Here is a 27,648-nt window from a genome sequence, read left to right as displayed (position 1 = left end):
CTAGACATCAACATAACAGATGCCACCGGCTGCGCCCTGCGAGGTGCCAGGGACCTCGCGAGTTTTGTCTCTCTCTAACCCATATGTGACCTCAGACGTGAAAGCTCAGCATCATTCAAAAATTTGACTGAGGTCACATGCCTCATGCCCGGTAGAGCTGATTCAAGCGTCTGCCTTTCCCTACACGGCTCGGCCCTGGCTTATGTGTCCTCTGCGGGGGGTTACCAAATCTGACGGGGCATTTACGATTAAGAGCAAGCTCCAGAACACTAAAACACTTCCCAGTGTCGGGGTGGGCGGGTAGGGAAGGAGTTTCTAGTACAGGCAGCCCCGTGGAGTCAGAGCATCGACTCAGCACCCCCACCTGTATCCCCCCAGCCCAACCAGGGATCTCTGGAGCTGAGAAGACCTCAGTAAGCAAGGGTTCACTTTATAAAGAAGTGAAATGATCTCCCCCACCGGGGCGGCGGAGTTAGGAGTGGCTCACTCCAGGCTGGGGCACTTTGCTCGGCAGGTGTGCAGGTGGGACCTGCCTACCTCTGCTCACCTGTTCCCACCCCAGCCCCAGGCGCTCCAGCCCGCAGGGCGGCTGGCCCGCCTGGCCTGCTGTTTCAATCTCCTATGTCCAGAGGGGCAGAGTGACTGCTGGAGATTCCAGCAGAACCCCATTTACTCCGCGTGTCTTTGTTTAAAATTGTAAATGCCTCTCTCTCCCCACTGGGGCTTAGAGCTAACGGATCCTCGGATCCTCGGGGTCCCTTTAATGAGGTTGAAACTAGGGTTTGACAGGAAGACGGTTGGTTCTTCGGATTCCCCTTCAACATCCGACTCCCAAATTCCTGTGATTCGTTGATGACATCAGGACCATGAATAATCAGCCTGGCCCCAAGCCAGGATGGGCTGGGCTGTTTCCATGGGGGAAATTCCTCCCCCTCTTTATGAAAAGAGGCCCGCCCCAGCTTGGCTCCTGCGGGGCCCAGTGTCCACTGGGCATCCTCCTGCCGCAGAGAAGCCCGCCCACCCGGGGCCAGCGACCCCACCCCCTGCCTTGAAATTTAAAGGAGGCCAGAGCCCTGCAGGGAGAGCCAGCCGAGGTTCTGCAGAGCCGGTGCCGAAGACAACGCCTCTGGAGGAGGGAGAAGGCTCCAGCGCGGTAGGTTGGATTCCGTGCCACTCTGTCCCTGGCTCCTCTTCTCTCTCTTAAAAGTCTTTCTGAGCCACCGAAGGAACGTCGACACCGAGGGGGCTGACTCCGTCACTCGGGCCAAAAGTGGGGTTTGCTAGAATCCGCGTCTGTCTGGAGGGAGGTTTCTTTTTGAACGTGCATCCCACTGGGATGGACTGAAGCGTTCGCGGGGGCAGCAGGGCAGGAGGGAGGGAACTAGGGATGTGTCTCCTGAAGCAGAAATCTCTGCTCACACAGGGGAAAGTGAAAAGGGTGATCCAGATGCGCTCTGAGTAGACGGTGGGCACCGCTCGTGACTCACGGGCAAGAAATGCGAGATGGGCTGATGGGGTCAGAGCCCAGAGCGTCCCGGGGGCGGCTGAGCCCATGGGGAAACTGAGGCGGGGCTGGGCAGGGAGCAGCTTGCCCACAGAGGATTCACCGGGTGGGACGTGCTGGGTGAGGGGAAGGGGGGAAGCGTCAGAGCGAAGCCTCCCGGGTTTTGTCCTCTGGCTTTTTGCCCAGGATGCGAGGGGAGGGCTCTTTGAGGACTTTTCCAATTACAGAGGGAAAGAGCACAGAGTCTTCTCTCCCCCAAGCCCTCTACAGGGACTGTATCGGGCTTTCTAGGCTTTCACTGTTATTATCTTTATTTTCTTAACCTCCCAGGGAGGGAGGAAGGGAAGAAAGCAAGGCACTCTCAGGTAACTGATGACAAGCTCAAGCCCAAAGCCGTGTGGCAGCGGTGACTGATGTGGACGGCAGTGGTGGCCTCCCGCAGCTGGTGGATGACAGAGAAAACATTACGTGTGTGTGTGTGTGTGTGTGTGTGTGTGTGTGTGTGTGTGCGTGCATGAGCGTGCAAGCCCATGAAGAAATTCTGAAATACAGTCCCTAAGTGGAGTTTCCTCAGATGGGCTTCCTAGCAAGTCTTGCCCGGGGGCAGGAGACGTCCCAGGATCTGGGCGCTGACTGGTCCAGAATCAATAGCTTACGGTCAGAGGAGCTGCCGGGTAAGAGCTTCTCGTGAGAGCAAAGTCAGACCTGGCGCCAGCAGAGACGCCGCAAATACTGAAATAGGAAGAGCTCCATCCTGCCCATCAACTTACTGCACCTAAAACGTTCTCAGAGACGCCAGCCCGCAATTGCTGGCTCTTGTCAAATGGTCCAGGCTCTGTGTGGATGCTCCGAGACCTTCTCGGTTTACTTTTAAACCATCAGACCAGAGTCTCCCAACAACGCTGCTTTCTGTGGCTTCGGCACTGGCCTGGGACAGTTCCTGCTTCCGGAGGAACAGAAATGATCCCGTGATTAGTTTTCGCTCACGGAGGCAGGACTCAGGGACCTGGGGACCTAGCATGTTGGTGAGCAGAGCTGGTGATCAGTACATTTCAAACGACTGTAAAGAGCAACCCAACCAGACCCGTGGCGGGGTAACTTGAAGCCATCATCACCACGAAAGGCTTTTTGTGAGTGGGTGGCCAGGCCCACAGGCCATCTGGGGAGTCACTGCCCAGGTGGGGCCTGTCTCTACTTCACCTCCAGGTATTCTGGTCCCGCCTGGGGTTTTACAGAAGCGTGAGGGGCCCTTGGGCTAGACCGTCGTTTGAGAGGAGCAGAGTTGGCTTTAAAACTTCCAAAGTTTCCAGAGGGTGGGCAGGCTATCTTGGGTCAGAGGCCGAGGGGACAACATGGTTCATGGAATGAATAGTAGGCTTGCTGTGTGTGCTAAGTCGCTTCAGTCATGTCTGGCTCTTTGGGACCCCAGGGACTGTAGCCTGCCAGGCTCCTCTGTCCATGGGAGTCTCCACGCAAGAATACTGGAATGGATTGCCATGCCCTCCTCCAGGGGATCTTCCCCACCCAGGGATTGAACCAGCATCTCTTATATCTCCTGCATTGGCAGGTAGGTTCTTTATGGCTAGTGCCACCTGGGAAGCCCGATAGTAGGCTTAGTTACAGTCAAAACTTAAAATCCATGTGCTTCTCTGAATACTGAATATCTGGGGGAGGGAGGAGGGAACATTTGTGTCTTGAGTTGAAGTGTTCAGTTTCAGTGACTCCTGGGCATATGCCGTCTCAGAATAAAATCCCTTTTTCCTGTGAGTGATTTTCCGCCTTGTTCTGATAAGATGGCCAGGGTGGAAAACGAGTGATCGGAATACTCTGTTCGTTCCTTCTTTGGGCTGTTTTCTTTGCACAGAGAAAAACTGTGTCCCTAGTTTCAGGTGGTAAACCTCATCCTAGCCAAACAGCTCACAAAACCAAGGGCTGGGTCTCCAGTGGAGCCAGATTAAAAGGTGAGGGGGATTCAGACTCACAGAAAGTTCGAGCTAGAAAGAATCTTCTGAACCATCCGCCCTAGTCCAACCCCCAAGTCCAGGCACATGGTCTCCTGCTATTGGCCTAAGCGTCTACTTACATATGAAGAGAGAGCACGTTTTCTTAGTCATACCTTGTGCATTTTATATTTCACTTTCCCGCCTGGGAAAAAGACTTCTATAGAAGGGCATAGAGGGATAGATAAACAAACCTCTTGATCTCTTGAAAGTTGAGAGTTAGGACAAAGGGAAAAGGAACCAGGTTCTGGGCCCACAGCAGGCATTTTATAAACAGTTTTGAAGGCACAACCGAGGCAAGTTCTGGTTTTTATCATGATTCTCCAGAAAGTGATAGCGGCAGTTCTTCCCGGGGAACTGGTAAAACTGGGGGGCCTTCAGCAGCTGCCCACACCATCCATTACAACAGCCGTGATCTGGAGGGTGAGTCTTGGCCACAAGTCCGGCTGGGCTGCACAGGATGGCTACGCAGTGCTCCACAGTGGCTTGGAGAGGTTTGTTTGGGACTTGACCTCTAAGACCTCATTCCGCTCGGAGCTGCTGAAAGCCTACTTCAGTATCAGGCTAAACCCAGATACTGGGAAGCTTTGGCATGAGATCCTTTTCTGCTTATTGAAAGTAAAAATGAAGTTGCTTAGTTGTGTCTGACTCTTTTCAACCCTGTGGACTGTAGCCTGTTAGGCTCTTCCGTCCGTGGGATTTTCCAGGCAAGAATACTGGAGTGGGGTGCTATTTCCTTCTCCAGGGGATCTTCCGTATCCAGGGATCAAACTTGGGTTTCCCACATTGTAGGCAGATGCTTTACTGTCTGAGCCACCAGGGAAATCTTATTCTGCTTATTACATGGCCGTAAATGTTCCTTTAACTTCAGTTCAGTTCAGTTCAGTCGCTCAGTCATGTCCGACTCTGTGAACCCATGAACCACAGCACGCCAGGCCTCCCTGTCCATCACCAACTCCCAGAGTCCACTCAAACCCATGTCCATTGAGTCGGTGATGCCATCCAATCATCTCATCCTCTGTTGTCCCCTTCTCCTCCTGCCCCCAATCTTTCCCAGCATCAGGGTCTTTTCAAATGAGTTAGCTCTTCACATCAGGTGGCCAAAGTATTGGAGTTTTAGCTAGACATTAGGGAATCCAAGGTGGTCTTCTCCTCCGAGGCACCTACATCCTTAGAACTCTTGGGCTTTTCAAGCTACACTTCCCCCTAGGGACACCCTCCTCAAAGGGAGAGCCTGGGGTGTGTGACTTGCACTCCTTTGCACAAGGAACGGTATTTGTGCTGATGGCTAAGGGGCTCTGGCTGCTAGCTGCTGTGGGACCCCAAACAATGGTCCCATTTTAGGGCTTTGTCAGTGACACCCCTCCAGAGCTTGGCTCACTCCCCCTTTGGTTTGATAAACAGACTGCATAGCATCCATTCCAGAAAGCCAACCAGCCCCCACCTCATCAAGAGTGAGCTCCATCCCCTCCTTCACATCCGGGTAGGACCCCTTCTTCCTCTGCCCGCTTGCCTCCACCTCCTACCCCACCTCCGCACAGCACAGGGCTGGTGGCGCCGAGCTAGGGTTGGCTAGCTATTTGTCTGTCCCCTACTGAGGCTCTGAGGTTTTTATAATTTTATTTATTTTATTTTTGGTTGCACTGGGTCTTCATTGCCTCACTCGGGCTTTCTCTAGGTGAGCGAGGGCTCCTCTTTGTTGCAGGACATGGGTTTTTCACTGTGGTGGCTTCTCTTGTTATGGAGCATGGGCTCCAGGGCACGCGGGCATCAATAGTTGCAGCTCATGGGCTCTAGAGCACGGGCTTAGTAGTTGTGATGCAGGGCCTTAGCTGCTCCAGGGCATGTGGGATCTTAGTTTCCGGACCAGGGATCAAGCTTCACGTCCGCTGCATTGGCAGGTGGATGCTTATCCACTGCGCCACCAGGGGAGTCCTAGGCTCTGCCGTGTTGAGGTTGGAGCTCCTGTGTCTTTATACCTCAGGCTCGTGCCTGGGGCATGGTTGGCGCTCTTGCTTGGTGCTGCAGAGTAAGTCATCGCCTGTGAATTCAGGAAGGAGCAGACCAGAGAGCCGGGGCTTCCGGTTGAGGTGGATGGGATGAGAGATCTGATGGCTACCAGGAGGATGGCCCCCAAGCCCTCTGGTTAGAGATCTTTGCAGGGGCAGTTCTGTGAAGGTGTGGGGAGTGGGCTTGGGAGGAACCTGAACCCAGCAACTGACTAGGAATAATCTGAAACAGAAAGTCCACCAGCCTCTGGCCTTTGCTGGCTATTCACAGGTCGTCCTATTCACAGAAAAGAGGAACTCGCTTTATTTGGCAGCAAGAGCCTAGGCCTGCCACATGAGCTGGGGGGAAAGAGGGGGCTTTGGCTTTGTTTTGTTTTCTGAGAAGCTCTGGTGTCCTCCTTTATCTTGCCTCATGTGTCTGGTTTTCAAACACACGCGTGGTCCACATCAGACGGCCCTTATCAGCATCAAGGGCCTGACTTTCCAGCTGCCTTGGCTGAGAACTCCAGCTTCCTCTGAGAGTCCTGAATAGCCCTGGCGTGTGTGGTGTAAATAGGCCTGGGAAAGGCAAACAAAAGAAAAAGATTGAAAATAGGATAAAAAACACTACCCCGTGATCCAGGAAGTACGGGCTCCTGTTAATACTGATCTGTGCGTACAGACGAAGGGCAGGGAACTTGATTTCAGTCATCAAGAATCGGGGTACAGGTCATCGCAAGATGTTCGGATGATCTAGGAGGCGGGATTTGGTATTAACACTTGAACTCGATGATGACCCCATAGAACTTGGCTTCCTTTCTAGTCCGTGTTCCAGGGAGAGGCTGTAAACTTTGGCCCTCCTTCTGAGGGCACTCCTGGCAGTAAGTACAGTTAACTGCTCTGGGTACCAACTGTTCAAAGGGGCTTTACCTGCTTCTCTCCTAATTGCCAGCGCTATCCAGCTGGTGGAAAGGACGGGACCACTAGAAAACTGGGAACACACACAGCCGGTAAGAGGAGGTTGGAGGGACTACGCTCCTTGCATTCTGATTGCCACTCCTCTCTATCAACAACTCTGTGCACATTCAGAACACGACAGGCCAGCATCAGGACCCAGTAAGAGTCGTGGAAAGAGCGACTGGGGGGTTTCTATAGGGCCGGTTGTCCTGAGCCCCGACGCCTCCCTTTAGATGTGTGGCATGAGAGCAGGTTCATTACATTTTTTTTGAAGTTCGATTCTCTCATCTGTTAAACAAGAGATAATATTGACTTAAATGATTTAGTGGATGCCTGACAAGCGTCAGCGCTCCAGGACCTGATGAGTAAATGGCATTAATCCAGACGCATTTCTCAAAACTATGCTATCACGTCACTTTCATGTGAGTCTCATAAAAGGTGGACAGTTTCCGCATAGGGTGATAACGATGAACGTCTCCGATTGTCCTTTCCTGATTCAAGTGTGTTGAAATCTGGAGGGGAGACTGCAGAATTACTGGGTGATGGCGTATTTCATTACTCGTGGTGATGTTTGCTTTAGGGCGTGGAGGGAACACCAGAAACCGCCTCACTGAAGAACAAGACTCTTAGATTAACATGTGATTGCCGTTTGCTGAGATTCAAACTCAGGGATCATATCTCCTTGCCCTGACTCATGGGGTTAGCTTTGCCAGATGCACTTTGCATTTTCTTCACAAGGATCTAAGTTTCTCTTCTTTTATCGGAGGAGGAGGCAGGATGGGCTTCTTTTTTCCCAGACCCACAGCTTCACTCCCTGAGTCCCTCCAGATAAGAAGGGTTACCTGGCAGAGGGTGGAGAAGTTCCGTGATAACAATGCTCAGGATAGATTGTTTTGAGTAGGTCAATGTCGTATAAAACTCAGACACAGGTCATGTACTTATGGGGGCTTCCCAGGTGGTTCTAGTGGTAAAGAATCCACCTGCCAAGCCAAGAGACATGAAACATGGGTTCGATTCCTGAGTCGTGAAGATCCCCTGGAGGAGGGCATGGCAACCCACTCTAGTATTCTTGCCTGGAGAATCCCATGGACAGAGGAGCCTGGTGGGCTACAGTCCATGGGGTTGCAGAGTCAGACACGACTGAAACGGCTTAGCACACATGTAGACATATATCTGTATTTTAAATATGCTTTGCAGAGAATTCCATCCTGAGTAATGAAGCGGAGATGTGGGAGTGGGTGGGAGGTGCCAGGAGAGGATTTTATTCTATTTACCTCATTGGAACCGATCCAATTAGATAAGAAAGACATCTCTCTTGTTCCTTAGGTATAAAGAATTCTGTTCAGGAAGAGAGAAAATAAGCTTTAGCACACAGGAAATTACCTTTAAAACTGTTTGTTAATTGGCGTATAGTGGATTTACAATGTTGTGTTCGTTATAGTTATAACTGAAACTATATTTATAGTTATTCAGTTATACATACCATCGTTCTTTTTCAGATCCTTTTCACATATAGGTTATTATAGAATATTGAGTAGAGTTCCCTATGCTGTAGGGAACTTATATATAATATATATATATGATAGGTCCTTATTAGTTATCTATTTTATATATAGTAGCGTGTATATGCTAATCCCAAGCTTCAAATTTACCACTCCCCTCCACCTCCCATGTCCCTTTTGGTAAAAAAGTTGACTTTCAAAATCTGTGAGTGCATTTCTATTTTATAAATAAGTTCATTTATATAATTAAAAAAATTAGATTCTGCATATGAGTGATGTCACATGATATTGGCCTTTGACTTCACTTAGTATTATAATCTCTAGGGAAGAGCTAAGAATGGTTTCTGTGACGGCAGTTTTAGAAAATGGTTTCCATTCTGAGAGCATAAACTCTAAAAAAAAAAGTGTTAATCTCTCAGTTGTGTCTGGCTCTTTGGGACCCCATGGACCGTAGCCCTCCAGGCTCCTCTGTCCATGAAATTCTCCAGGCAAGAATACTGGAGTGGGTTGCCATTCCCTTCTCCAGGAGGTCTTCCCGACCCAGGGATTGAACCTGGGTCTCCCACATTGCAGGTGGATTCTTTACCCTCTGAGCCACCAGGGAAGCCCTATAAAAAGGAGAACCCATATAGGGAAGATGGGTATACAGCCGTGACCCATAGAGCTAATGGTTCCACCCTGGGCTCTGACGCTGGTGCAGACACATGTGCACTTTTCTGTGGGAGTTCAGCCCCAGTGCCCAAACCCTGTTTCCTCATCCCATCTCACCACATCTCTTGTCCTGACTCAGTGATGGGCCTTTGCTGTTTCAGGGAGTTCTGACCCTCTCTTTTCTAATTTGTTGGCATCCGTCCGGGGCATAGTGGGGGGGAGGGAGGGTGATGTTTGTCTTAAAGCTGTGAGTCATTTTGGAGTATTGATGTTCTTGGAGACTGACTTTCTCTTACTCAGATTTCCAGAGACAGACTTTGCAAAGTAATAACAAACCAAGGCTCCTCTTTGCCAAAGATTAAGTGAGAACGCCTTGCATGCTTGCAAAAACTGAATAGCAGTATCAGCTGAACTTTATCTTTCCCTTGCAATTTCCATGGTCCTCCAGCTGGCTCAGTGTTTCTGCTTTGTTTTTGCTGCCAAGAGTAGAAGCAGCTTTAACATCCCGGCAAATGTGCTGTTTGTACCTAGAATCAGAGAACCCGATTGGTTGGTCCCGGATCTTTACTGTAGGTCACGTTATGGGATGTGGTGGAGTGTTTACATGAAAGCTCTCCTCCCCACATGTAAGTGTTTCACAGACCACACAGCACATGCACACTCAGAACAGCAGAAATCACAAGGCATCAGCCCTGGAGGAAGCCTTGAGAGTCTAGCCCACTTGGTTTTGCATCCCTGGGAGCAGATTTGATGTCTCAAATCAAAGATGCTTTTTGGAAGGGCAGCACATTAATTTTTTTTTTTTTGGCTACGGCAAACAGCATGTGAGATCTTAGTTCCCCCACCAGGGATGGAACCCATGCCCCCTGCAGGGGAAGCCCAGAACCCTAACCATTGGACTCCCAGGGAAGTGCCAACACATTCCTTTTGATACAGTCAAACCATATGCGAAGGAGGATGTCGGTGCTTTTGCTGAGAGCAGGCCTTTCGGGAGCAGGTGGTGGGAACGGGTCAGGCGAAGGGCAGTGAAAGACCCTGCGGACAGCCCTCCACTGCACCCCCCAGGCCCTTCCCCCGGCTGTCCTGCTGCGGTTCCCATGGCCTCGCCCCCGCCAGACTCCAGGGCCCATCAATCAGCATTCCCCCTGCACCGCCGCAGAAAGGAGTCCCGCGCTTCTGGCTGGCCAGATCGGTTTCCCAGCCACAAAGGCACCTTTGGCTCCTGGAGACCAACCCTCCTCCCTGGTGACCGAACTATTGTTCTCCCCCGGAGCAGTCATCACTCACGGCTATTCAGAGGCCAGAGAACAGAGTCACTTTGTCTCTGCAGCCAAGCAGGGCCCTGAGTGGCTTCTCTGCAGATTGGCGGCGTGGGGGGAGGGGGCGCCCTGGAGGCGGAGACCGCAGGCTGGTCCTCCACAAGGATGCCCGCGGGTACAGCCTGCGAATCCAGGCCCCGCTTTACCCCCGACGTGTCCTGATGTTTCTAACCTGCACAGATTCTTTGTCAACTTGCCGAGCTCTGGGTCTCCAGAGGTCTGTCCACGTAGCCTTTTGCAAATCTGCAAAAATTGACTTTATCTGCCAAGGTGGGCCTGCCAGGGCTGGGGCCTTGGGACCTTGGGGGCCAGCAATCTTAGAATCATTCCATGTGCTGCTGGTGACTCGGGGATTCTAGTCCCACACAAGCCAGCCGTCCCCATCCCTGTGGTTTTCTTTTTCTTGTCTTTCCTCCCTCCCTCCTTTCTTGCCTTGCTTTTTTTTTTTTTTTTTTTTTTAATGTGGACCTTTTTTAAGGTCTTTACTGACTTTGTCACAATATGCTTTGGTTTTTTGGCTACGAGGCATGTGGGATCTTAGTTCCCCGACCAGGGATCAAACTCACACCTATGGCGTTGGAAGGCAAAGTCTTAACCACTGGACCACCTCCCCCCACCCCCGCCCGCCCTCGCAGGGAAGTCTGTTCTTTGCTCTTTTAGTTTTTTGATTCTGGGAAACTATTAGATACAGTAAGAGAAAAGGAAGACACCAAAAAGATGACAAGTTTTGGATTTACAAAATGAGCCTGCAAGAGACTTCTGGTGCTTTATTTCTCAAATCTCCCCTCCTACCAGTCTCACATGGGCGGCTCTCCCTTTGGTGGGAACTTGTGGTCCAGGGTTGAGGTCCACAACTCCCCAGGGTCCTGAGTGCTTCCTGAATCTCCGGGGTCACTCGGGCTTTGCCCAGACGCTGCCCCCAGACCTCTGCACCTCCCTCCCCACAAAGGCAACACCAGGACGCGATTTGCCTCCTTGTCTCGGGAAGGCGCTGACTGTAGGCAGGATGACTCATTTCTTTGTCATCCTCTCGCCCTTCTCGGCCCATCCAGCTGTTCCCATCGCTTCTGTGCAGCAAGGATGGAACGTCCCATGGTTTGTGTGAAGCTCTTTGGCCCTGGGTCAGCTCGAGGCCTTGCAAGGCCAGAAGAAGCAGAGGAAGATAAGGACTGACAGAAAAGAGACAGGCTCCGACTGTCCCAGAGCAGAAGACAAAAAGATGCCCCTTCTGCTGAGTCTTCAGTTGCAAAAGGGTCTGAGGCACTGCAGCTGTTGGATCCTTTACCCTCAGCCCTAAGTGCATCCCTCCCCACCCCCGTCAGGCCCCCTCCCCCACCACGGGGCCCCCTCCCCCCATCTGTCCAATGAATGCAAAGACCTTAATGCTCCTTTTATCACTTGGCAATTTTCCAGCATCTAGACTTCTGCTCCATGTAGGGCCCCTTCACGTGCCCTTGAATGTCCCCCATTCAAGGAGGACCTTGAATTCTTGAAACGACACAGTTACTTGATGATGGGCATCCAGAGAAAAGACAAGTCCCCTGTCTGAAGGGAACGAACTTGCTGGAAGGCCTGGCTGATTATCAGGCACGAGGAAGAGGAGCCAGTTTCCCCAGTCGCGGGCTGGTTCATTGCTTCATTCAGAATTTCTGCCAAGAGCCCTGGGCAGGCAGACCTCTCCCCATCCCAAGGCTTGGCTGAGATAATAAAAGCTGGGACACCTACAACTATGTGAAACATGATTAATAGCAGGAAGAGAGAGGGGAGATGTGTTTACGAAGAGCTATTTTTAAAGATTCAAAGTACCGGGATAATTGGGGAAATTTTGAGAGGGGAAATTGGAGGACTGCTGAGCACCAAAATCAGGAGTGATGGCCTGTGATCTGAAGACTCCCCCCTCCGGGTCCTGTTCGGATGCCCTCGACCCCCAGGTCTTCCTTCTGAAGCCGCCTGGAAGCAGCAAATGCCAGCAGGTTTCCTGCTCTGGGTGAGAAAAGGTCCCACCCCACCCCCCAGCCCCAGCAGAACACGCTGCCCTCCCCGGGAAGGGCCTCCCTTGGGGGCAGGCCAAACGGGAACAAAGACCCAGATCCTGGCTTCTTTCTGTTTCTTGTGTGGAGTGGGAGGGGCGTGCTGGTTGGCAAGATGCCCTCTGAGCCAGAGGAATCTGCCCGGATGGTCCTCCCCGCCTCCTTCTCCCACAGCTCCGCACGCCTTGCCTGTCACCACTGGCCCCAGAAGGTCGCTGGGGCACAGAGCGCTCCCACCAGCCTCTGGCTGCTCGTTTTCTCATCCTTGCTCTGAAGGGGGCTTGTGGCCATGTGAGAGGACAGCATCTCTAACGGCAAAGGAGCCCGAGCGAGCGCTGGGGTCAAAGTCCTGGGCGCTCCGAACCAAGCGGGGCCCTTCGGATGCTTGGGATGAAGGTGGGGGGCGGGGATGGGAGCAGAGTTGTTGTGACTGAGGGGAAATGAGTCAAGGGAAGAAGAAGAGCCCTGGTTTAATCCTTGCCGACGAGGGAGCAAGTGAGGCTGCCAGACCACAAAATAACACCCCAACCGACTAACCCACTGTGAGCGGCTGAGGGCCGGAGCCCTAGCCAGGACCAGGCAGACAGAACCAGGGATGTGGGGTCAGGAAGATTTGAGTCCGAACACCCAAACCAGATGCCGCCCCTCCTCTCTGCAAAACTGCACTTCACAGGGCCTGAATATTAAAGGAGGCCGGCTTCCCAATGGAGCAGGGAGGCGGTGGTGGAGGAGACGTCCCTTTGTTGGACAAGGAGACGTGGAAGTCCTCCGGGACTGGGCTCGGGCCATCTGAGAAGAGCCGGCTCTGAGATGCGCCAACCCCAGATCTCCTATGATTTCCTCTAAAAAAGTCAGAGAGCGGACATTGCTGTGGGTCCATCTAGTCAACCCCAGGGCAGGCGCTCACTTCAAGGGAAACCAAGCTAGTGCCCTGACATCCTGGGCTGCACCCAGGGCCAGAGGTGGTGTCAGCCTTCAGCCCACAGAGATGTCTGAACAAAGCTGTCTTCTGGCAACCTGTGTCCATCGCTAGATGCATGGATAAGCAAGATGTGGTCCATTTACTCAGTGGGACATCATCCAGCCTTAAAGACAAAGGAAAGTCTGACTCATGTTACAGCACGGATGGACCTGAGAACATCATGCCCAGTGAAATAAGTCAGACACAAAAGGACAAATATCATGTAGGTCCATTTACATGAGGCACCTGGAGTAGTCGGATTCATGGAAAGAGTAGGTAGGATCTTGGTTGCCAGGGGAATAGGGATTTGGGGTTTTCGGGGTACAGAACTTCAGTCTGGGAAGATGAACATTTGGAGCTGGATGGTGGTAATGGTTGCACAACAATGTGAATGAACTTAATGCCGCTGAACTTACACTCAGAAGTGGTTAAAATGGGAAATATTTGTGTTCTGTGTATTTAGCCACAATAACAAATATATATATGAGAACAAAAACCCCATCTCCCAGATGCTGGCCACGGCCTCTCCTGCCCCGGGAGCCAATGCTGGGAGGACCACCTGGCTCCTGAACTCTGCTGCCCGCTTGGACCTCTCATGTCTCCCGCTTATTTCCCCCTCTTCTTCCAGACTTTAAGGGACGCCCCGAGGAAATGATGAAAGTCATGAAGACAGAGTTCCTGTGCATGCTGCTGCTCTGCGGAGCCGTCTTCACGTCGCCCAGCCAGGTAGGTGTGCACTCGTGTCTGTGCTGGGACACAGCGGGACACACTCCCCTCGGTGGACGAGGCTCGAGGTCCAGGCTTCTGGCGGGAACCCTGCGCACCATTCTGACTTGAGTATGCTCCGCCGCTGCGTGACTTCTTTGGAGCTGTTTTTAAAGGATTTGCTTGAATGACTCCATGAAGTTTTTTGGGTTTTTTTTACAAGTTTTTTTGGCTGCGCTGGGTCTTCGTTGCTGCACTGGGGCTTTCTCCTTTCTCCAGTTTTGGAGAGCGGGGGCTTCTCTCTAGTTGCAGTGCACAGGTTTCTCATTGGGGTGGCATCTCTTGTTGCAAAGCATGGGCTCTAGGTACACCGGCTTCAGTAGGTGCAACAGAGATGCTCATAAGTTGTGGGTCTCAGGCCCTAGAGCGTGCAGCCTTCAGCAGCTGCAGCTCCCAGCTCTAGAGCACAGGCTCAGTAGTAGTGGTGCATGGGCTTGGTTGCTCCGCGGCACGGGGGATCTTCCCAGACCAGGGATCGAACCTGCGTTGGCAGGTGGATTCTTATCCACTGTGCCACCGGGGAAGTCTGAATCTGTGAAGTTTTTATAAAAGCGCAGCCACTGTGAGCAAGCTGCCCGTGTATTGTTTACCATCTAGTTAGGACGTGGTCTCCGAAGATCCCCAGCAGCTAGGAGCATCATTCAGGCCTAGGGAATGATTCACGCCAAGTGAGCAATGCCCAACACAGCAGGATTTTAGAGAGGGGAGTATGTGAATGGTCACACGGAGGAGGTGGGGTGGGGGCACACATCCTCACTAACCCACAGGTGGCTATTTTCCCATCCAAGTACTAACCAGGCCCGACCCTGCTTAGCTTCCGAGATCAGACGAGATCGGGCGCGTTCAGGGTGGTATGGCCATAGACACAGGTGGCTATATTCATCTACAATTAAAATGAAATGAAACTTAAATTCACTTCAGTCACATGACATATGAGTGCTCAGTCATCACGTGTGAACAGCGGCTGCCGTATCGCACAGCACAGGTATTAAACATTTCACCACTCAGAAAGTCCTTCTGGACAGGACTAGGCTAGGAAGGGAGGAAGGATCAGAGGGGAAGACAGGTGTGGACATGGCAGCTGGGCCAGTTACTTGAGAGGAGTGCTCTGGACAGGTGGGTTGATGGCCGTCTTCTGGTTTGACCACCTTTATTCCTCAGACACCTGCATGTGCTGACTCTTCTTCCACCCCTGGTTTCTTTGCAGGAAACCCTCAGACGACTCAGGAGAGGCGCCAGATCGTTCAGAGGTGAGACGCCGCTGGGGTGGAGGGCGGTCCACGGAGGCAGGGTGAGGGTCAGGGTGCCTGAAGCTCCAGCGGGGATCTTCTCCCCGTGACCTGCTTACTTAAGCTCCGTGAAAGCCAGAGTCTGCAGACATGCCTGTGCCCGCATCACTCACATAGGAACAGGCGTGCTGGCCAGGTGTCAGGACGTCAGACAGTCACTCACTGCTGGGAGCCCAGTGGCCCAAAGAGCAGTTATACAGATGAGAACAGAGTCCGGAGAGCCTGAGTGACTTGCCCAGGGTCACACAGCCACCAGGCCGCAGGGACCTCCAGGGCCTTTCCCTGGGCTGTGAGCCCCTTCCCCCCGGACTCCACTCAGCATCTCTGTTAACTAATTTCTCTGTGCCTCCGTTGCTTCGGTTGGTAATTCAGAGATGACCAACCTGGGTTATACTTTATTTCACGGCAGTGCTGTGGGAAGACCTTTTTTGTAAGGCCGTGTCTAGAGTTGAGGCTAAAAATGCATGCACCATTTCCACTAGGATCCCAAGAATAAAAGATGCTTAGGCCTGAGTGTCTTGAATCTGATAGGAAGAACTGCAGGTCCCAAATCACTCCTCCTCCCTCAGGACCTACTTGCTTTGGGTCTGGAAGGCTCTGTAACACCCGTTTAAGGTGGAAGCTTCCCCAGAGTGAGTCACGGCTTAACTCTCACTGCCTTCGCCGTCGGACAGCTCGGCCTTTCCTGCCAGCGTGTCTTGCGCCAACGGGCCGCTGAAAGAACAGTGGAACCACTGAGTGAGCTCATGTCACATCTTCAATCCACTAAAAGTTACAGATTCTTTGAGCTGGCATTCTGATTTGCAAACAGAGAGAGAAAAGAGGAACACCTATTAATGGGACTCTTAAAACTATTTTCATTATACCAGAAATACTAACGGAAGTAGCACATTTTCTGCACAGACTAAAATATTACTTTTCTTTGTTTGGGGCCAGAATTGCATCATCTCAGTGTGATAATACTCATGTGAATCAAAAGTTCTGGTAGGCAATTGCAAACATGTGCCTCTTTTTTGATGAATTAAAATGAAAAATTAGCGTATTACTTTATAAATGTGTCTTGATAAATAATTTCTTTCAAAATAAGGTCCCATGATGAATTAAAATGAAAAATTAGAGTATTACTTTATAAATGTGTCTTGATAAATAATTTCTTTCAAAATAAGGTCCCATCAGAGGAAAAACAATTAGAGAGGTCTTTGCTAATTGTTTTTCTCAAGTGGGTTTCATGGTTCACGGAAACTAACATAAGGAGACAGTAGAAATATACCATTTTATTATTTATTTCAAGAAAACAACTGATTTTCATGGGAAATTAAATGTAAGGTCACACAGTCATATGGAAAATAATATTGGCACATCCCCCTAATAAGCTGGATTTGAAAGTGTTTTTTTTTTTTTTTAATGAAAGGGGTCTTTGGTGACAAAAATGGGGTATTTGTTATCTTCTGCTGAGAGCAAGGAAGGAATAAAGGATGGACTTTCCTGAGAGTGAGCAGGACGGAAGAGGGGAGGCATCAGTGTGGGATGAGTCGGGCCCTAAAGAGGTCGGCCTGTCTGTGGTTACAGTGACCTGCAGAGATGAAAAAATGCAGATGACATACTTCCAACACGAGTCCTGGCTGCGACCCCTGCTCAGGAGCAACCAGGTGGAGCACTGCTGGTGCAACGGCGGCCGGGCCCAGTGCCACTCGGTTCCTGTCAGAAGTATGTGTCCCCCCAAACCGGGCCGTGAGCCTCGGGCCCATTCCCACGGCCCCACGGCCCAAGACCTGTCTGTCACGATCCCCAGCCCGCCCAACGCCTCACTTTGCTCATCTGTAAAATGGGAGAACAGTCGCATAGACTCTGGGGTCAGCTGCGAGGAGTCAATGAGTTTGGTTTTGGTAAAGTGTTCAGAATTGCGCCTGCGGGGAGGGTGCCCTCTTCAACTTTGACTCATGTGTTCTTGGGGTGCCTGGAAAGTAATTGGGGGTCCCCTTGCTTCTACTTGACAGGTTGCAGTGAACCTTGGTGTTTCAACGGAGGGACGTGTCGGCAGGCCGTCTATTCTTCAGACTTCGTCTGCCAGTGCCCGGAAGGGTTCATGGGGAAGCGCTGTGAAATAGGTGAGTGGTGGGCGTCTACGAGATGAGGACCTACCCGGAAATCCCACCTGCAAAATGATCCAGAAAGGAGAGCAAAGTGTGGGGTGATGAGGGAAGTGTCGGGGTGGGGTGGGGTCACCCGGGGGTGGTTAGAGCCCCAGGATCGAGTCTGGAGCCTGGCGCTGCCCCGGGCCACGGGGAGACCCAGCCCCCTGCAGCAGCTCCCACCTCGGAGGTCTGCAGGGGTGACAGAGGCAGCGCTGAGACCCCCGTGGAAAACTAAATGAAAAGGGGACTCACACGGGATGTGTCGTGTGTCCCGCTTCCCATCAGACACCACCGCCACGTGCTATAAGGACCAGGGTGTCGCCTACAGAGGCACGTGGAGCACGGCAGAGAGCGGGGCTGAGTGTGCCAACTGGAACAGCAGCGGCCTGGTCATGAAGCCTTACAGCGGGCGCAGGCCCGACGCCGTCAGGCTGGGCCTTGGGAACCACAACTACTGCAGGTGAGATGGCTGCCTCCCCCCCCCAGGAGGGTTTCCTCTGGTGAGAAGCTGGGGCAGTCACGCAAAGACCTGTGCCAGGGTTTCCAGAGGAGCAGAACCCATAGGAGGTACATGGATACAGAAACAAAGATAGACGTGGTCGTTGTGGTTCAGTTGCTAAGTCATGTCTGACTCTTCTGACACCTTGGATGGTAGCCCACCAGGCTCCTCTGTCCATGGGATTCTCCAGGCAAGAATACTGGAGCGGGTTGCCATTTCTTCTCCAGAAAGCTATATCTATATAGATAGCTATAGATACATATATATCTATATATAGAGATGTAGGTATGTTTCTAGCTACATAAAGAGATTCATTTTAAGGAATCGGCTCACGTGACCATGGTGGGGCTGGCACGTCTGGAGTCCGTAGGCAGCCCCCTCCCCAAGCTGGAAACTCAGACCCAAGTTGACACTGCAATGTGAGAATTTCTCAGCTTTTGCTCTTCATATGCCTTCGACTGATTGGATGAAGTCAGCTGACCCACGTGAACCACATCGACACATCCCTTCCCAGCACCACGGAGGCTGGTGTTTGATCAAACAGCTGGGCACAACAGCTCAGCCAAGTTAACGCATAAAGCTCACCAGCATGGTCTACCCCTTGTCAACGTGGCAGCCATGTGCATCTCTGTAAACCATGTTTAATCTCCCAACAGAGGCGATTACAAGGTCATACCTCCACCCAACATGATCTGACTCTCCTGGTACAACAAACATAAATAACTCTCTCCCCAGAAGACAGTGAAGAGTCCTTGGCCTGAGAAACAGGCTTAACTTCACTTCCCCTGGCCTTCCCGGCTGATTTTTCAGAAACCCGGACCAAGACTCAAAGCCCTGGTGCTACATCTTCAAGGCAGGGAAATACGTCTCTGAGTTCTGCAGCACCCCAGCCTGCGCTAAGGGTAAGTGCGGCCTCCCCAGGGCCCTGCGGCCTTACCGAGTGCCAGGGGGGTGGGGTGGGGAAGGGGATCTAGGCAGATCTGGAGGACAAGGCTGACGGTCCTTCTGCAAATGAGGAGACAAAGGAGTGAAGCGGTCAGTCACTTTGGCATCAGAGGAAGGAAGTCAAGAGGCTTAGGTCCTCATCAGGCTTGGCCTCTAACATAGCTGTCTGACCTCGAGCCGATCTCTGCACCCTGCTGACCCTCAGTTTCCTCGTGGCCAGAAAAGATGGGGCTCTCCCGGTGGTTTCCAGTCCTTTTGAGAATACGTGCAAGTTCTCTCTTTTTTGATTAATGGGCCTATTTCTCAAGATCGCGCTCTGTCTCTAAAGACCTCTAATGTGAGAAAACTGCCCAGATTTAAAAAGTACTCAGCTCCTGGTGCTTTCCCAAATAATGATGCTATTTATCACAATCGTGTAAAAATATGTTTCAAAGTTCTAAATATACATGTACAAAAATGCACATTCAGCCTACAAGTGACGCTGACAGACTTGTGATTTTGAGAGCTCTTTAGAGTAACTCCCACTCTGGAGGAGGGCATGGCAACCCACTCCAGCATTCTTGCCTGGAGAATCCCCGTGGACAGAGGAGCCTGGAGGGCCACAGTCCCTGGGGTCGCACAGTCAGACACGACTGAGCCGCTAAGCAGAACACAGCACAGAGTGACTCTAAAGCAACCTGCCCACCCCCTAGATCTGGTATAAACTGGGATTCACTGGGACTGATGATCTCAAAGGCCCCTTCTCAATAGGCTACTGGTGCGTGCTAGGGTACTGTGTCAGTTTCAGATGGGTAGAAAAGAGGGTAAAATGGGGGCAAATACTCAGCATTTGAAGGTTCATACTCTCGCTTCCCTCCCAAGTCCAGTAAATCCTCCAAGGCCCTGGCAAACAAAATCCGAGAAAACTGGGTCTGCACACAGAAGCCCCCAGATTGACAGCAGCCTGTCAAGTAGAAACAAGGAAACCCCTAACAGCCTTCCAAGCAGCTCCAGGAATAATCAATCCCCACTAGCTGAACCGGGCAGCCTTTCCTGAACCTGAATATCCCTCAGGGTCTCCCTTAAGACAGCCCAGTGATGGGGAGGCTGGCACCAGGTGGAAGCCGCTGACCACCCGGAGTGAATGCACCCGAAGGAGAGAAAGGGGAGAGCTGGGAGGGCTGGCCACCACACCCCCCCCACCCCGCCCCGCGACCCCGCACCCCAGGCCGGCAGCCCCGGGCTTCAGGCCCTGTTGCAAACCCCACTAGCTGCTTCGGCACTTCAGGGCTGTTTCAGTTTGGATTTCCTGCGTTCCAGTTGCAGAAGAAGATGGGGACTGCTACACTGGAAACGGGCTGGCATACCGCGGCACCCGCAGCCGCACCAAATCTGGGACCTCCTGCCTCCCGTGGAATTCCGTGTTCCTAACAAGCAAGATTTACACCGCCTGGAAGAGCAACGCGCGGGCCCTGGGCCTGGGGAAGCACAACCACTGCAGGTGGGCCGCGTGGACCCCCCGGGGGGCGTGTCCGCGTGGAGGGCGGGGCGGGGCCACCCGAAGGCCACGTGGGTGGGAGGGACCCGCTGCTACGGTCTGACCCGTATCCCAAGTTAAGAGGGGCTGCCCTCACCTGCTGCATCCTCCTGAGGCCCCTTTATTCCATCCTGGGGGTTTTCTCCCAGCTGTGCTGGAAGATGACAACAAAATTCAGAAGATAGGAATGATTTCCTAGGTGGTGGTGGGGGAGCCTAGGGCTCAGGGTCGTCCCCCCGCCCCACCCCGCCCCCCAGTTGGGCCGCCTTCCCCTCTTCTCTGGCTTGTGATGTGATTGAAAACCGTCCCTCCTCACACCCAGGAATCCCGATGGGGACGCCCAGCCCTGGTGCCACGTGTGGAAGGACCGCCAGCTGACCTGGGAGTATTGTGACGTGCCCCAGTGCGGTAAGACTGGCTCCTCTCACCCAGCATTATTCTTGCCCGTGTCCTCCGCCGCTTCCCACGTCTGGGAAGCTGTCTGGTTCAGGCTACGCAGCGGTCAGCTTTTCAGGAAGGCCGGACCTGGGTGGGGAGGGGGCTTGCCCGGCTGAAGCCATGGTGGATGGCGACGCTGTTGGGCAGGTGATGGGAGGGCCAAGAGGGAAGGAAAGGATGCAGCCGTTTCTCGTGGATGGCATCGGGCTCCAGGCTGCTCTCTGGAGATGCCTTGTTGGTAGTGATGGTGGCCGGGATGCGAGGAGGAGGGAAGCAGAGGCTCCCGTCACTCTGTACAGATGCCGCAGAAGCGCAGCCATGGGTGGAAACCCGGGTTGCAGGAGCAGACACTGGGCTGGGGCTTGGGGACCTCGCCCACGCCCACAGGTCTGACCCCCCACTCCGTCCTGCCCTCTGCAGTCACCTGTGGCCTGAGACAGTACAAGCGGCCCCAGTTCCGCATCAAAGGAGGCCTCTTCGCCGACATCACCTCCCACCCCTGGCAGGCTGCGATCTTCGTCAAGAACAGGCGGTCCCCGGGAGAGCGGTTTCTGTGTGGGGGGATCCTGATCAGCTCCTGCTGGGTGCTGTCGGCCGCCCACTGCTTCCAGGAGAGGTAGGGATGCGTGCCCAGCGGGCCGGCCTTCCCGCTAAGGCCTCGGACCAGGCCGGATACAGAAGAGCATCCTCATGCCCGTTTCTCCTTCAGGTACCCGACTCACCATCTCAAGGTGGTCCTGGGCAGGACATACCGGCTGGTCCCTGGAGAGGAGGAGCAGATGTTTGAAGTAGAAAAATATATCATCCACAAGGAATTTGATGAGGACACTTACGACAATGACATCGGTAAGATGTCCGGCTCTCCCTGGCTCCAGTTAGATCTCCCAGGCCCCTGGCCCCTCCTTCCTCTCCCCGGAAATCCCCACTTTCTTCCTCAATCCCTCTCTCCCAGCGCTGCTGCACCTGAAATCGAACTCGCTGACCTGCGCCCGGGAGAGCAACTCCGTCCGCACCATCTGCCTCCCAGACGCCACCCTGCAGCTGCCCGACTGGACGGAGTGCGAGCTGTCCGGCTATGGGAAACACGAGGCCTGTGAGTGGGAGGAAGTCACTGTGCCATCCTGTCTGTCTGGGGGCAGCGTGGGGGGCGGGTGCTGACTGGAGGGAGGAAAGAGCCATCCTGAGAGTGTCCAGTCCAGCCCTGGGGCAGACTTCACCGCTATGATAGTCTGGGCAGATTCCTGCTAAGTGAAGCCCTGCCATCCACCTTCCCAGCCAATGGCCCAGTCAGTCGAGATAGAGGTCTAAGTGGCAGGAGGGCTTTAAGGGCTGAAGATTTCAAGGAGGTTTTGGTAAGACATGGAGCGAGCTTAGTTAAGGGTGTGGTTCCTGGACTCTGCCTGCCACCTGGTAGCCCTCGCTCTGCACCTGGTGAGTCCTGTGATCCAGGCGTGGATTTTTCATTTCATGCTGCTCCAAGCCTCAGTTTCCTCATTGGTAAGAAGTGAATAGACTGAGGCTTAAATGAGATATTAGGTTAAACCAATGGTTCTCAGCTAGGGTGCTCTTGCCCGCTAGGCAACATGCAGCAATGTCAGTTATCGTGATGACTCAGGGTGGAGGTTTATACCCACGTTTAGTGGATCGAAGCCAGTGAAGCTTCCTGGTGGTTCAGATCATAAAGAATCTGCCTGCATTGCGGAAGACCCTGGTTTGATCCCTGGGTCGAGAAGATCCCCTGGAGACGGGCATGGCAACCCACTCCAGTATTCTTGCCTGGAGAATCCCATGGACAGCGGAGCCTGGTGGGCTACAGTCCATGTGGTCGCAGAGTCAGACATGACTCTAAGCACACATGCACACAGAAGCCAGGGGTGCTGGCAGACATCTGCAATACACAGTGCAGCCCCCTGCAAAAACTATTACCTGGCTCCAAACGTATGTCACTTCTGCTGCTCTTGAGAAACGCCTGGGTGAAACACTATGAAACTGCCATTTCTGTAGGTCAAAAGGTTAAAATATGCGCAATTTCGTAGGATTCAACTTAATACATGTAAAAGGTTAATCAATGTTAGCTATCATTGAGAAGTTCAGGTTTCTCCTTCCAAAAGGTTTCTAGATAACTTTCCATAAAGCCACAAGCTGCCTTCCCTGCTCTCTTCCAGTGTCTCCTTTCTTTTCGGAGCGGCTGAAGGAGGCTCACGTCCGGCTGTACCCAGCCAGCCGCTGCACTTCCCGCCACTTGTTTAACAGGACCGTCACCAACAACATGCTGTGTGCCGGAGACACTCGGAGCGGTGGGGACCACACAAACCTGCACGATGCCTGCCAGGTACGCGCCGGCGGCCCTCCTCCCCTGAGCCTCCCCCATCCAAGGGCAAAAGTGTTCCTCGGCCAACTGGTTCTTAACCAAGGGAAAAAAAAGTTACAGCCAGAAAGCAGTGATTCATCTGGGCGCGGGGGATGGGGTCTAGATGAGAGCCTCAGAGAATAAAGCAGCTGGAGCCAAGATCAAAGTCACCCAAACTGAAGACATCTAAACGGCAGTAAATTTCCCCAATGTCTGCACCGGAACCCCCGCCTGGGACAGGATTTCCTGTAAGCCTAGGCAATTAAATGGCTATCAAAGTGATGGACAAAGCCACGCAAGTTAAGACAGCTTTGGCTTCTGTGGGTGCCGGGGAATCGGGGTCTCTTGGGTAGCGGGGGAGGAACAGCAGCTCCCTGGAAATAGGAGAGAGATGATCTGCGAGAAAGAAATTTTAGGAACTCGCATTCAGCCCTCTGATGAGGTTTCCCCCGGGAAAGCACACTCTTACAGGGTCTCTGGGTTGGCGTCCCCATCAGAGCTGGTATATACTTGTATTTCATGATAACTCTGAGTCTCGATGTGGGGCTGTTTTCATGTCCACTGTGTTCCGGGCTCTCACTGAGGCTGAGAGGCAGTAGGGCTGGGGTCTTGCACTGAGGGCTGTGGGCTCAGTTCTGATGCGGGGATCACACCCCCCTCTCCCCCTCTTGCCTCCATGACAGCCTCTGGTCTCTTTTTGCAAGGTTTTCTCAGACACCTCCACCACCTAGCTTGACAGTCATAAAAGGTTGCGTGCAAAGTGAAACCATGATCTATCAGCTAGCGTCAAGTTAAAAATAAGTCATTCTGATTCAATAAGACAATAACAGCTAACAATTGCCAAGAGTTCTACTAAATGCCTTACATTGTTCTCAAGAGCTTTTCAAGCTTTCTTCCAGTTAATTCCCATGACCTCATAAGGGAAGTACTATGATTTCTATTTTAGATTATTATTATTTAGTATCATTCAGGTAAGAATACTGAAGTCCAGTTGCCTAGGGCCGCACAGCTAGTGGTGACTTTACAACCCAGTGGGGACCAGGTATTGCTAGTGATAAAGAATTTGCCTGCCAGTGCAGCAGACGCAGGACACCAGGGCTCGATCCCTGGGTTGGGAAGATCCCCTGGAGAAAGAAATGGCAACCACTCCAGTGTTCTCGCCTGGAAAAAGCCCATGGACAGAGGAGCCTGGCGGGCTACAGTCCATGTGATTGCAAAGAGTCGGACACGACTGAGCATTTGTCAGCAATGCCTGAGCTCAAGTCCGCTTTACAACAAAACTACAACCTAATTCCCTAATGGTCCAAGATTGGGGAGGTAAAATTTCCCTCCCTGAAACTGAGCACGTTGAAGGATACATATTGGTGCCATGTATTAGCCGTATGTAGAATACATATCAGCAGCACAAATATTCACCCCAACATCCCCCCAAAGAGTCTGCATTTTTGCACACAGCTGACCTCTTTCCCCCTTCTGCAGGGTGACTCGGGCGGCCCCCTGGTGTGCATGAAGGACAGCCACATGACCTTGGTCGGCATCATCAGCTGGGGCCTGGGCTGCGGGCAGAAGGACATCCCGGGTGTGTACACCAAGGTGACTAACTACCTGGACTGGATTCGAGGCAACACGCGACCGTGACCAGGGACACCCCATTTTCCCCTACATCACAGAGACCCTGCTTCTGCCACCTCTGAAGACGCACCGCGGCAGGGGCTTCTTCACACAGCGGAAGTGGGGGGAGGATGTAGTTTCACAGGTACTTTTCCATTTTGGAAGATTTCAGGGCTTAAGGGCTGAACCGTGCTGTCAGACGGGAAGATGGATAAATGCCAGTCCCTCGTGGAAGACCACTCCCCAGGGCGGAAGCCTGCTTCCTCCTCTATGCACGCAAGCATCTTTGGAAAGGGGACCACAAAGGTGAAAGCATGTCTCAGTAGGCAAAGATAACTCGAGCCTTCAGGAAAGAAGGGTTAGATGTATTCTACTAGAAATAGGATGTCTATTTATAGTCCCAAGGAAGCCCAGCAGGAACCTCCTACCAAGGGATGGGCTGGCTGGCCAGATCACGTTCCTTGACTCCAGCCCTTAAGTCAAGTGTTGGGCTTTCCTTTTCTCCCACTGCAGGTCTTGGAGGGAATCCTGTTTGTGTACAGTGTAATTCTTTTTCTTTATAAGTTTCATCATAGACCCAGGAGACACATATCATTTTAATAACTGATAAACTAGGCTCTAGCATATTTATATCAGTTCATTTTTGTTTGTACTCTGTCGCCACTACCTGTATGATACTGTACTGGAATAATAAATTCTGATATATTTTTCACATATTTTCCCGAATGAGAGTGGAATCTTTCTGTTACACACAGTACCTTCACAACTTTTATTCCTAACTCGAGTCCACATTCTTTGAATCATTGGGAATATTTCCTTTCATTGGTTCCCCAGGTGGTGCTAAAGAACCCACCTGCCAAGAGACATGAGAGGAAAGTTTGTTCCCTAGGTTGGGAAGATCCTCTGGAGTAGGAAAAGGCAACCCACTCCAGTATTCTTGCCTAGAAAATCCCATGGACAGAGGAGCCTGGCGTGCTACAGTCAGTAAGGTCACAAAGAGTCAGACACAACTGAAGTGACTTAGCATGCACACATTCAGAGTAATACTATAAAGGGTAAAAAGAAAGAAAGGTTTGACAGGGAAGTGGGGATCCAGAGAAATAACAAGGCAGGGAGGAGATGAACCTCAAAATGGTTTGCCAGAAAGTTTTGCTGAAACTCAGCTAAGGAAGGATTTAAGAATCTTAAGAAAAGAACTTCCCTGCTGGTCCAGTGGTTTAAGACTCTGTGCTCCCAATGCAGGGGGCCTGGGTTCAATCCCTGGCCGGGGAACTAGATCCCACATGCCACAACTAAACATCCCGAATGCAGCAATGAAGATCTCCTGTGCTGCACCTAAGACCGAAAAAGAGTGAAACTTAAGGAAAAAATGGAATTGGGTAGGCTTTTCAAAAATTGAGCAAGATTTGGACTGGTGGAATGAGAAAGGCACTCTTTTGTAAAATTTTTCTTAAAACTTTATTGAAGAATAGTTGATTTACAGAGTCGTGTTAATTTGTACTGCATAGCAAAGTGATTCGGTTATACACATATATACATACTTTTTCATATTCTTTTCCCTGATGGCTTATTACAGGATATTGACTGTATTTCCTGAGGTAAGGAGCTACCACTGCTTGAAAAATCTACAGATCTGGAGGGCAAGAAAGGCAGGGGAGTGTGGGGAGGAATTGAGTTATGTTTTGTCCAAAGTGACGTTCATGAAGAAGAACGTAGGTTGGAATTAATGACAGCACTTTGAATGCTAAACTGAACTTTGGACTTAATTCTCTTGGCAGCAGGGAGCCACAGACACGTGGGTTTAGGGAAGCGATGGACCAAGCGAGGCTCAGGGAAGATCTTCACGGGAGGGGAGTGGGTGGGGAGGCACCCCGGACAGGAACTCCAAGGTAAAAGAGGAATGAGGGCCAAGAAGATGCTGACACAGATTGGGACTGACATATACACACCACTATGTGTAAAACAGATACCTAATAAGGACTCGCTGTACAGTACATGGAGCTCTACTCAAAACTCTGATGACCTACATGGGGAAAGACTCTAAAAAAATAAGAGTGAATATAGGTAAATATATAACTGATTCACTTTGCCGTATACCTGGAACTAACACAACATTGTAAATCAACTATATTCCAATAAAAAAAATTTTTTTAAAGAGTTCACTCCCAGACCAGTTCACACAAGTATGTTACTTAAGCGATGCCGCTTTCTGCTTCTCTTAGACTTTCTTACTGCTCCTGAGATGTAGCGCATACCCCTGGCTGCTGCCTGACAGTTCTTATCACTGACACCCCAAATCTAAGAATAAACCTGATGATGCAAGGCTTGCTGTTGGGTTATGTGCCGACAGTTCCTTGGAGCAAACGTGGTCGTAGTTCTCTCTCTCTCTAGAGAGGCGGTCAGAACTGCTCAACTTAGAAGTTCTTAAAGGAATAGTTTCAACTCACAAAAGAAAGAGAATCTAAAGCCCAGAAGCTTGATTCCAGCGGGAGGGGTAGTGGTGGGGAGGGCGGCACTGATTTCTCTGACAATGCTCGGTCCCTGGACCAGTTCAATAAACTCAGATCACAGAAATGTAAGTCACAGATTTCCTGATTTCAGCCCGTGAAAGGGGCAGGTTTTCTTAGGTAGATGTGCACCTTAGCCCTCTGGGGGGAGAACGCGGCTGGAAGACAGTGGTAAGGAAGACCCCTGTAACTGCAGCTCCGGTCAGAGTTCTGCTGGTTTCACCCCCTCCCCCCTTGTGGAACAAGCTTTTCTCTGCACAGCTGTATTATTGAAATGAACTGAAGCAGCGGAGGGCTCCTTTGATGGAAATGCAAAGTTAAAAGGCCCCCACATTCCTCTGAGTGAAGCCCTGGAAACCACAGGCTGCTTGAAGACAGGTGCTCAGCAGAGGCCACTGACAGAGGTCCAGGGAGAGCCCCCAGCCCTGCAGGACGGATGCATGTGGATGAGGCTAAAATACACTCAGAGTGCAACGTGTCACTACCCGGTGTGGGTTAGGAGAGTCAGGATAAAACGTCTGGGGCTGTCGGGGGAAGGAGAGGAAGTAAATAGGACTGCTTTACTATCTCTGGCTGGTTAATAAAACATGCGAATAGAAACCCAAAGAACAAAAAAGATCCTCATATAATTGTGCAAATAGCTTTAATGGGTAAAGACCTAGAGAAACTCAAATGATTGAA

At 51.7% G+C, this 27,648-nt stretch overlaps 1 protein-coding gene across 3 annotated transcripts; it reads left to right on the top strand.

Annotated features, from left to right (window-relative positions):
• Positions 1-1,014: 1,014 nt before the first annotated feature.
• PLAT (plasminogen activator, tissue type) lies at positions 1,015-25,176 on the top strand. 3 transcript variants are annotated; one of them, XM_065946642.1, is made up of 14 exons: positions 1,015-1,153; positions 13,541-13,638; positions 14,885-14,927; positions 16,536-16,673; positions 16,964-17,074; positions 17,387-17,561; positions 18,411-18,502; positions 19,851-20,025; positions 20,384-20,469; positions 20,920-21,115; positions 21,209-21,345; positions 21,452-21,592; positions 22,665-22,831; positions 24,329-25,176. In XM_065946642.1, exons 2-14 carry the CDS (start codon positions 13,564-13,566, stop codon positions 24,485-24,487), a joined length of 1,695 nt encoding a protein of 564 aa, XP_065802714.1. In that variant the 5' UTR covers positions 1,015-1,153; positions 13,541-13,563; the 3' UTR covers positions 24,488-25,176. The 3 variants fall into 3 exon arrangements, with proteins under 3 accessions (XP_065802714.1, XP_065802711.1, XP_065802713.1); XM_065946639.1 differs by having other exon boundaries at positions 19,845-20,025; XM_065946641.1 differs by having other exon boundaries at positions 1,075-1,153; positions 13,549-13,638; positions 19,845-20,025.
• Positions 25,177-27,648: the final 2,472 nt, after the last annotated feature.

The sequence above is a fragment of the Muntiacus reevesi genome, chromosome 10 (assembly GCF_963930625.1).
Source record: "Muntiacus reevesi chromosome 10, mMunRee1.1, whole genome shotgun sequence".
Lineage (NCBI taxonomy): Eukaryota > Metazoa > Chordata > Mammalia > Artiodactyla > Cervidae > Muntiacus > Muntiacus reevesi.
Note: the sequence above shows the minus strand (reverse complement) of the source record. Positions and strands in the feature narration are given on the sequence as shown.

What these genes read in the sequence shown, in the direction of transcription:
- PLAT (XM_065946639.1), top strand. Translation starts at nt 13,564, where the DNA reads ATGATGAAAGTCATGAAGACAGAGTTCCTGTGCATGCTGCTGCTCTGC. An exon ending in CACCCCAGCCTGCGCTAAGG is followed by an intron (nt 18,503 to 19,844) that starts GTAAGTGCGGCC and finishes CCTGCGTTCCAG; the next exon opens with TTGCAGAAGAAGATGGGGAC. An exon ending in GCCCACTGCTTCCAGGAGAG is followed by an intron (nt 21,116 to 21,208) that starts GTAGGGATGCGT and finishes TTTCTCCTTCAG; the next exon opens with GTACCCGACTCACCATCTCA.